The sequence below is a fragment of the Hipposideros armiger genome, unplaced genomic scaffold (assembly GCF_001890085.2).
Source record: "Hipposideros armiger isolate ML-2016 unplaced genomic scaffold, ASM189008v1 scaffold_16, whole genome shotgun sequence".
NCBI lineage: Eukaryota > Metazoa > Chordata > Mammalia > Chiroptera > Hipposideridae > Hipposideros > Hipposideros armiger.
The window spans coordinates 3,101,266-3,111,637 of NW_017731366.1; the positions used below are offsets into that span (position 1 = coordinate 3,101,266).

General features: G+C 46.9%; 1 protein-coding gene across 1 annotated transcript in view; it reads left to right on the plus strand.

Moving 5' to 3' along the window:
- Positions 1 to 10,009, plus strand: part of SHOX2 (SHOX homeobox 2) — an 11,288-nt gene extending 1,279 nt beyond the window's left edge. The window contains exons 2-6 of the mRNA XM_019626644.1: positions 5 to 228; positions 3,195 to 3,403; positions 5,795 to 5,852; positions 6,172 to 6,260; positions 7,790 to 10,009. Of these exons, the coding sequence (XP_019482189.1) occupies positions 5 to 228; positions 3,195 to 3,403; positions 5,795 to 5,852; positions 6,172 to 6,260; positions 7,790 to 8,083 (874 nt within the window). The 3' untranslated portion in view covers positions 8,084 to 10,009. The remainder of the gene's footprint in view (positions 1 to 4; positions 229 to 3,194; positions 3,404 to 5,794; positions 5,853 to 6,171; positions 6,261 to 7,789) is intronic.
- Positions 10,010 to 10,372: the final 363 nt, after the last annotated feature.

Consider the following 10,372-nt stretch of genomic DNA (forward strand, 5'->3'; position numbering starts at 1 on the left):
GCAGCAGCCCGGCAGTCCGGGCGGCCGGCAGCAGCCCGGCAGTCCGGGCGGCCGGCGGAGGTGGCGGCGGAGGAGGCGGAGGCGGAGGCGGAGGAGGCGGAGGAGGTGCAGGAGGAGGAGGAGGAGGAGCGGGCGGAGGAGCTGGAGGAGGGCGCTCTCCCGTCCGGGAGCTGGACATGGGCGCCGCCGAGAGGAGCAGGGAGCCCGGCAGCCCGCGGCTCACCGAGGGTAACGGCCTGACCCCCGGCCGCGGTTCCCCTTCCCGCCTTCCCGACTCCTCTTGGGCGCGAGAGGACCCCGAGGCCCAGCGGGCTGGGGGGCGGGACGCGGAGAGGGCCCTTGGATCCCAATTTGGAAGCTAGAGTGGTGATGGAGGGGTGGGAGTCGGGTGGTGTGCACGGTCGTGGGTGGGGTCCGAGTGTGTGTGGGGGGAGGGGGGGCGTGTGGGGTTTCCGCGCGCCCTTCTCAGATGCTCCCGCTATTCCCATTCCACTGGAACGCATTTTCACCAGCCAGAGGACGGGGCCGCAGCCCAGACGGCCCGCGGGCGGATTGGGAAGTTCGCGGGGCCCGGTGCGGGTGGGGGTGCTGGCAGCAGCTGGGCCCGGCGGCGGGATTACGGGTAGCACCCAGCGCCGAGTTTGCGGGAATCCGTCTCCTAGGAGGAGAGGGAGAGAGGGAGAGAGGGAGAGAGGGAGAGAGGGAGAGAGAGAGAGAGAGAGAGAGAGAGAGAGAGAGAGAGAGAGAGAGATTGATTTCACCCTCGGGTACTCCCCAGGTTTCGGGCGGTTGCTGAGAACCACTCGAACTCCGCGAAGATCCTGGATCTCTGGATCTTGGGGGCCAGAGCTTCCCATTATCTTTGAGCTATAAAGGTAGAATGAGGCCAAGGCAGGCTAAGTTCAGACTATGTTGTTTCTCTTGGGTGACTCCTTAAGCTCCTTTTTTGTGTGTGGTTTGTTTTTCAATATTTACACAATTCCGTTAGTGCTTCGCATCATTCAGTGCTCTGATTTTGTGTGTGGGGGGGAATCCTTTAGTGCCAGCAAACTGTTAGCGTTAGAAAACGGCTTTATCTAAATGGTGGAGCGTCCTGTACCAATTCAAAAGAATACAACAATAAAATTAATTTGGCACTTGGTCCCTGCAGTAACTGGTGTGCTGCCATATTTTTCCAATTAAGAAAATATGTGACATGCGTAGAATCACATATTTAAGCAAGCAATTAAGTTGTTTATAACACGGTCTGTTCCTGTTTAGGCCAATAAGTGGAAATTTGGGGGGCGAAATAAAGATTATATTAAGTCTATTAATCAACTGGAAATGTGGACATTTTTCTCTTTGAAGCTTCAAAAGTTTGAGAGGCATCCATTGTCGATGACACAAAATAGACAAAGCCTTCTCACCCCTTTGGCAGAATCTTAACAGTGTGTTTTCATGTTCAAATTTCATTACACTATCAGTGGAAATATTTTCCTATTAACTTGGCTCCGAATGTTTGCTATAATGTTATCCACTTCCTTCCCGGAGGAAGGACACATGTCCACAAAACGAACTCTTGAGAACTAGGAAGGCCGGCAACACTTAAGACCACCATAGTAAGAATGCCAGGCTGGGCTGAGATCTAGAGGCTCTTCTTCCTGCAGACCCGGCACCATGTCCTCCTAAATTTGGAAAGTGTTACCATAACTGTCTGGCGGCCCAGTGCAGCCTGCCGGGCGTGAAGCCGCAGCTCCGGGCGCTGAGAACGCCAGCGCACAGGGTAGGGTCTAAATCCCAGGCAGACACAGTCCTGGGACTGTTGATTTCCAAGGGCAAGTATTAATTTCTCTGCAGGCCGGCTCTTCTGGAAATGATTTTTAACACCCATGCCGATTGGGAACCTAGGCTGGGAAAAACTGCAACCTGCCTCCCTCGACTGCCTAAACTCAGCTTTGACACCTTAAAAACCCAAGTCTCCGACTCAGGCGCAGAAGATGAAGGTTCCAGAGGGCAACCTATGTTGATACTGGCTCCTCTGATCACTGCCCCTTGGCCTAAATATATATATCCATATCCCTCGAGTGTCTCTGTATGCGCATACTTGCAGAGCTTCTGTTTTTAAAGGGAGGAGAAGGAAGAACAGGAAAGTAGCAACGGATGTGTGCAAGCCCAGAGCAGGAAAAAAAATGCATATTTTATTAAACATCCGAGCTGGTGGATGCATGAAAAGGCTTTGAGTAACCAATAGAAACCGAGGATCGCGAATGTTCCGCTTGAACCTGTTGATCTCTGTGGGTTTAAGCGTTTAGGGTCGGATCGGCCTTTCCAGTGGGGAGAGGGAAGGAGAGAACGGAGGCAACGGTCGGTTCCGCGAGCCACTGGAGGCTAGTTTTCCGCCTCTTCTGGCCGGGCGTGCGTGGCGAGCCCTCCAGACCGCCAACATGGCGTGGACGCCTCTGCCCAGGCGACTCGGTTCTGGCAAGGGGGACGGGGACTGCCTGGCGGTCCATGCGTGGTGCTCGGGGTTTGGCCCGAGCCGTGGGTCAGCACCGAGCGCCGGGGGATGCGGCTCCGAGTACCGCGCAGGACACGGGTCTTGTTCTCTCACTGCGCGCCTTCCGCCCAATTGTTACCAAATTAGACCACAAGTTTGAGCGAGACAGAGAGATAGCAGAGGCCAGAGCCGGCCTGAGAACGGCCTAGTAGTCTGGAAACCGCGGGTGTGAGAGACCTGTGCGTGGCCTCGCGGCGCCCTTCAGCCGGGATCGCGTTCGGTGACGGGCGGGGCGCGGAGCTTCTGATTTCTGTGCGTGCGTGAAAGAGAGTGAGTGCGCGAGAGGGTGAGTGGAATGAATTTGGTGTTCGCAGGGGAGGGCAGGGGACTGTGGGGGTGGTCAGTGAGAAAGTGAGCTGAAGCCACCTTTGCGGAGGGGATGGGTGTGTGAATGCTCATCTTGCCCGTGGGTGGCCACCCAGAGTTGATCTTTGCGAGTCTCCAGGATCCTCTTCCTCCTGGCGGGGTGAGGAACTGGACAGGAACTCCGGGAAGGGGCAGGATCCTCCACCCTTCTTGAGACAAACCTGGTAATGGAATTTGCTGTGTTGTTTTTATCCGTGTGTGTGTGTGTGTGTGTGTGTGTGTGTGTGTGTGTGTGTGTTGCTGTGTGCGCGCGTGGACATATGTGTGGCCCTGTTCGTGGTGCCCCCTCCAGTGTCCCCGGAGCTGAAGGATCGCAAAGAGGATGCGAAAGGGATGGAGGACGAAGGCCAGACCAAAATCAAGCAGAGGCGAAGTCGGACCAATTTCACCCTGGAACAACTCAACGAGCTGGAGAGGCTTTTTGACGAAACCCACTACCCGGACGCCTTTATGCGCGAAGAACTGAGCCAACGGCTGGGGCTGTCCGAGGCCCGAGTGCAGGTACCTGGCTGTGAGGAGGTGGCGGCTGGGCCCAGAGAAGGAGGAGGGGCACGCCTGGGGTTGGAGAGGTGGCCCAGGGGGCAGACACCAAGGGTGCAGGTTCCAGTGCTGGGAGTGAGGTGAGAAGGAAAGGGATGTCTTTACCAGAGGTCTTTTTTTCCAAAGTAGATCTTAGTCTTATAACTCCCCCCACCCCTTTTTCCCTATCCCAACATATGTTCTCAGCAGAAGAAAGCTGTGCTGGGCTTGCTCCCAGAGTTTCTATAAACCACACCCCCCTCGCCTCCCGGTGCCTTTAATGTGGTTTAATCCTAATGGGCCTACTTTTATAAGCCTTAAAAAAAAGTCCCACAGAAAACGTTTTATCTTCTGGATGCCTTAAAAGTTACAACGAATATTTTGTTCGCTGGAGTTGGGTTTCCTTGAGGGTCTGCTCCAGGGTCTAAGTTTGCCAAGCGGATATACCAATTAGGTTTATAGATGTACAGACTATAAAGAAAATTAGCAACTGTTAAATGTAGAAATTTACAGTCTGCCGTTAGCGGTCAATCTCAAACTGTGTGTGAAACAGCGGAGAAATAAATGCTTTTTGGTCATTCTTTGTTCCCTCACTTAAGAACCTGAACCTACAGAAACCTTGATTTTAAAACAAGATACATATCTTAATATTGGCATTTGTACGACCCCCAGCAAGTGCCATACCCTATAAAGTTAGGATTGGAGTAGATTTTCTTTACTAATGGTTGTGGGGGTGAATGTATGGCAAAAGTAGGCTTTGGGGGCAGTTAAGGTGAACATTTATATACATACATGCATGCATATCCTAGGTTTATGGAGGACAAATTTAAATGTTTCAGATTGTATTTCCGCTCAAATAATAAAATAGGAGAAAATGATGGTCATTATTTGTTTGAACACATGGAGCAGTTTTAGGCCTGAACATCTGCAGCTGTTATAAAGTATCACTGTAACAGATACTCCCTGGGTCTCTGGGCGCAGAGACCACCATCTGCAGCGAACTATGCAATTCTTATGGGGCTTCCCCGCATCTTGTAATAGGATCAGGACAAAAACAGAGCAGTCGAGTTAAAGGGGAAAAGTAATAATAAGCTGCCTTGGTCATCACAGCATCAACAGTGGAGCCTTCCTTTTTAAGCCTCTCTTGCTTTGCTCTGTGTACTGAGATCTCTAGAGGCTCAGCAACCCCTTAAAGACATGATGATAATTATTACAGTTATGAGCATTAGTATCTCAGTTCCAACTCTACTAGGGGAAAAGAGGCAAGAAGCCTCAGGCCATGTGAGTTACACAAAGGATGCCACCCTGGCATGAAATCTACCCTTCTATTACACTAAATGGCAGGGGAATTTTTGAAGATTTACATAGACTATGACACTTGCTTTTAAAAACAAGACAAAGCTCAGAAGCAATATTTTACTTTCATGTTTTTTAACATTAATTTGTGAATCAGTCAATATGCTGTATTATTGGAACATAATGCTGTATTATTACACTATAAAAGCAAGCTTTATTTGAATTGTTTAAAATTTGCCATACTGCTTCTAAAAGTTGGCAGGTTTATTTAGGAAGGTAATATCTGGGAGATAATAATATCCAGGAGTTACTTGATTCATACCCCACCTCCCCCCTTTCACAGAATGTTTTGTGTTTTTTTTTCTCATAAGAAGTGAACTTTATTTCTAGTTTTTATTTTTTCATACTTTAAAAAAATTTTTGAGCTATTTTTTAGATGCTTCTCTACTATCCTAACTTTGACTTTTTCTATAGAAGCAAATTAGATTATCATGATAATAGCACAATTATTCTGCTACTGTGTTATATTCTGCTGCACAGAGGAACAGAGAAATTCTAAACTTCTTTGTAGTGAGGCTTTTATGACACTAATTACCTCTTCCCCCACTCTTATCCCTCTCCCCCCCACCCCAGGAAAAAAAAAAGAGAGTCACTATTTGCTTTGGTGTTTGGTTTTTCTTGAAGATGAAGCTAATTAATATTACAGGCTATTAATGAGCACATTCTTCTCAGGTCTTACTGGGCAAACATCTAAACCCATTATCACTTTGGTATCAGGTACCAGCGAGGGAGTTTTAGGCCTTGGGAACTCTGTAATGTGGTAAGATGAAACCAAGACTAATAGTAATTTATCAGGAAACAATTTATCTTGCAAAAGTCTAGGAAATCTATTTATTTTTGTCATTCATTTACATTTTTAACTTTTGAAATTGAGATTGTTCAATATAGTTCAAAGATTGCTTGCTACATCTCCCAATCTCTGCCTAAAACACTGTCCTTTTTTCATCGTACTCTTGTAATTTTTAAAATGTTTTGAGTCATAACATCTAGGTCTTATTTTTTCCCTCCAATTTGTAGGTTTGGTTCCAAAATCGAAGAGCTAAATGTAGAAAACAAGAAAATCAACTCCATAAAGGTATGCTTCTCAGACAAAGAACATTTGATATTCTAAGTAAAAAGAGAATGAGGAATGTTGTTATTATTGTACAAAGCCAGAAAAAACTTCTCAAAGATAACCATGGTCCTTATTTTAAAAATCTGCTCTGAAGACAGTTAATGAGAGTCCTAAGGCTTGGGAGTTAATTACATTTATTTTAATTATGGCAGCAGTTTAGGAAGGTAACAGTCCATTTCCAAAGGAATTAGTTTTATCTTGGTATCATTTGAAACCCTGGAAAACAATGCTGGAAATATTAACCTCACATTATTGGGTTTTGTTCCCCTATTTTTTACAGGTGTCCTCATAGGGGCTGCCAGCCAGTTTGAAGCTTGTAGAGTTGCACCCTATGTCAACGTAGGTGCTTTAAGGATGCCATTTCAGCAGGCAAGTACAGCCCAGTTTCAACCTGTTTTTAACTGTAAAAGACCTAGATGTTTGCTTGAACTGTTGAACGGATGTTCCAATCTTGGTGTCCATTGCAGTTGGAGAATCAATTTTGAGATGCTAGAGTGAACCTACTCCCCGTTAAAAACCTATAGAGTGTCAGGGACCTACATGTCTAGTCCTTTCTGTCCTCATGGGAACCCCACAGAGGCCTTAAGGGCAGCAACCTGTCCTTTAAAAATGCACTGAAGATTGAGGCTGGGGAGAGGAAGGAAAAGCCTTTTGATTAAGATTTTGTCAGATCCAATACAGAGGTTAGTCCTAATGTGTTTCTAAGGCAGCTCTCTTAAATATTTTTCTAGGTATTTTCTACCTCTTAGTCACATTAACTGTCTCTGCAAAGAAATAAAAGTACTCCCAACTCAGACTTGATTTTTTAAAGCTGTCTCTGCAAACAAAGCTTCATCTCTAGTAGAGAGGGAAGCCTTGCCTTGGTCTTCGAAGGGATGCCCTGTCTCTGCAATGTGTTCCTTTGCCATAAAGAAACCTTTAAGTCTACATTTTAAAAGGACAGCCTACAGCAGTGATGTAATCCTGGGAAACCCCAGTGCCCTGAACTCTCCACTCTCCATATCTAAGGGCATAACCCTTTCCCAAACAGTGCCTGACCTACCTCATCCTCAGCCAGGATCCCTGCTTGGTAGGACTGTGAAGTCATGAATTAGCTCTCAGTTGCCAGTGCCCTGGACTGGGGAGATACATGGGTGCACCCATGTATTGAGGGTTAGTGTTAAGGAGATCTTAGCTTTTTTGGCACCACAGGACTCTGGTATTTTGATACTAGGCTTTAAATCCAGAAAGAATGACTGGAGAAAGAGGGGGGTCTTAAAAGAAGACCCTTACTACTCAGAAGGTCATCTGTAGGTCTACAGAAGCAGCAGCAGCAGCAGGGAGATTATTAGAAATTCAGAATCTCAGGCCCCAACCTAGACGTTCTGAATCAGAATCTGCATTTAAACAAGATCCCCAGGTAATTCTCACAGCAGCAAAGGTTAGAAGTACTAGCAATTGTGCAAATTGTGATGAAGATGCAGTGACTCCCCTAAGTGACATACAAAGTTCTGTGGTTCGCTTGTGGGTACTTCAGTGCTTTAATAGCGAGGGGAGAGGTGTATGGTAGCATTAAGAGAGGAAGGTAACAGGCCCTCACCTCGTCTTTCCAGTACACCATTGTTATTTTGAGGAGGGCGATGTTTTAGCACAATACCAATGTCGCCCTCCGATGGGCCCAGCTCCCGAGGGGGTAGCCACATTCCAGCAGTCACCTGTCCCCTGGGCCCAGGGAGAGATAAGCTGCGCTGAGCGAGTTGCAGAGATTCAGGGGCACTGGAATATCCCTGTGGCGCCTCAGATTCAGTAACAGACTGAGAAGGTCAGCCAAATGCCCCTTTCCCGTCCCCCGCCCCAGCCTTCCCCTGAGCCAAGCTGGACGCCGTTAATGCTCTGTTTCTATTCTGTTGTCACCCTAGGATAGTCATTGCAACGTGACGCCCTTGTCCTTTCAGGTTCAGGCGCAGCTGCAGCTGGACAGCGCCGTTGCGCACGCGCACCACCACCTGCATCCGCACCTGGCCGCGCACGCGCCCTACATGATGTTCCCGGCGCCGCCCTTCGGACTGCCGCTGGCCACGCTGGCCGCGGACTCAGCCTCCGCCGCCTCCGTGGTGGCTGCCGCTGCCGCCGCCAAGACCACCAGTAAGAATTCCAGCATCGCCGATCTCAGACTGAAAGCCAAAAAGCACGCAGCCGCCCTGGGTCTGTGACGCCAACGCTAGCCCCAACGTTGCGCCTCCAGCGCGGTGCGCAGCCTGCACCCTCTCCGCGCCCCGCCGCTTCTGCGTTACCCTCTCCGGACCTCCGGAGCCAAGTCTGTTTTTGCCCGGCTGATCGCCCCTTGCTCGCATCCGCATCCCGGACTCGGAAAGCGGGACTCCGCGCGAGACCCGGGATCCCACTAGGCGCACCAACTCGGTGGATCCTGACCATTCGCCTACCCAGGGGCCTAGAATTCAGCTTTGTAGGGGCGGGTTTGGGAAAGTCTGGAGAGAGGTTGGACAAGGGAGTGCTGGGACAGCGGAGTGTGGCTCATGGCAAAGCTGCAATGATGGACTCTTGCGCAGAAATTAAAATCCTGTTAATAAAAAATGAGCAAAAAAAAAAGCAGAAAAGATAAAAAAGGGAACTTATTTCTTACTGCTATTTGGCAGAATCTGAAACGGGAGAGAGAACCAAGGAACAAAAAAAATTTTAAAAATTATTTTATACATTTAAAAATATGGAAAAATAACCTGGACAAATCTCGAGAGAACGGGGGGCTGGGGAGTTACCAACTTAAAGACGTGTATGTTTTTTCCCAATGGGCTGAGAAGGCAAAACAGAAGGAAGAGGTATACTTATTTAAAGAATTAAGATGAAAAAAGTGCGCAGCTGGGAAGTTCACAGGTTTTGAAACTGACCTTTTTTCTGCGAAGTTCACTTTAATACGAGAAATTTGATAAGAGAGGCGGGCCTCCTTTTACGTTGAATCAGATGCTTTGAGTTAAAAACCACCACGAATGGAAGAGCAAGAAGAGGGAAGACAGTATAAAAGCAAGGAGAGAAAAAATATTAATAGAAAAAGTGATACCACAGACAGTGATTTCTCTGAAAAATTATTATGGCAGAACTGTCCAGACTGCTGACAGTAAATTCCAGTTTGCATGTTACTTGTATTCCATTGCTGGTGTCTCCCCCCTCCCCGCTTTACTCACATACACTTACTTCATTTTCATCTTCAGTATGAAAAACAATACCAAAAGCGTCTGGAAATTGATATCTATCTATATAGATAGATAGTTATCTATCTATCTATCTATATATTTTGCCCCGTCTTTGATCCTGGGGGACAAAAGAAAAAAGTCGAAGGGAAAAATTTTACACTCTGATTGTCCCAAGCAAACGGAGGCGGGCAGAAAATGGGGAAAGGAAAAGGAAAACAAGAAGACCAAATGAAATGTTGAAGGTACGGCGCCTCATACGGTGCCTGACATATAGTAGGCACGCTCAGTGATAGTCCCTCTCCTTCCCCCCCCCTTTTCTTGTATTCCCTCTTGCTGGTTACCTGAAGTCCTATTTGAGGACCATGCTTTATTTCCCCCTCTCTAACCTGTCACACTTACTTTAAACAACACCCAGCTAGATACAGGCACTAGGTTTGTGTAAAATATGTTGATACACACGAACAAAGTTTATTTTGGCTATAATGTGTGAACTGATGGTTGACTTTCAACATTTGCATTTTATCTCACAAAGGTGTATATTCAAGTAATTTTTTGTTTTGTTTTGTTTCAATTCATGTAGCTGTTTAAACTGGGGTACCCTGGACTAAGCAATCTGTATCCCAATTCTCTAGAAAGCCTCCTTAGTTTTTTTTTTCTTCTAATTTACAAGAAAGAGGAAAAGCTCTTTTAACTGAACTTTGGTATGCGGTTGAGCTTTGTAACTATTTGTTCTCCATGAAAACAAATTATTTATATTTGCCATATTTTTTCTAGTGTATTAAGTTATTTTAAACAAAAGAAGATGCTGTTATTTCATGACGTGTTGTCGGTACAAAATGTTTCTGTTTCACCTCTGTTAAACCTTTTAAATAAGTGCCAAGTTAATTGAAGACACTTTGCGATCAATTGAATGAAAATAGTATTGTTTCATTTGATGGGGTTCGCGTCATCTTTGTTCCTGTTACTATTAAACTATCCGGGAGAGTCTTTCCTTCTTCCTTTTTGATGAATGTATACCTGTCTTTCGAATTTACCAACTTGGAAAGCACTTGCCTCTGTTCCTACATGCCGCAATCAAGGGGCTGTGAGAATGGTGGCTCGGTGGTTCTCGATAACGTGGAACGAATCCCCACCCCTGCCCTTATCCACCCAGCATAGAAACCAGATTGATTTTACACCAAGTCAATAAAAGAACAGATAATACGTAAAATAACAGACTAGAATAACACCCCTCCCCAAGGTGGACTCCCGTTCTTCATTTTGCTGCGCTTTCACCCTTGAAGTTTATCTGGG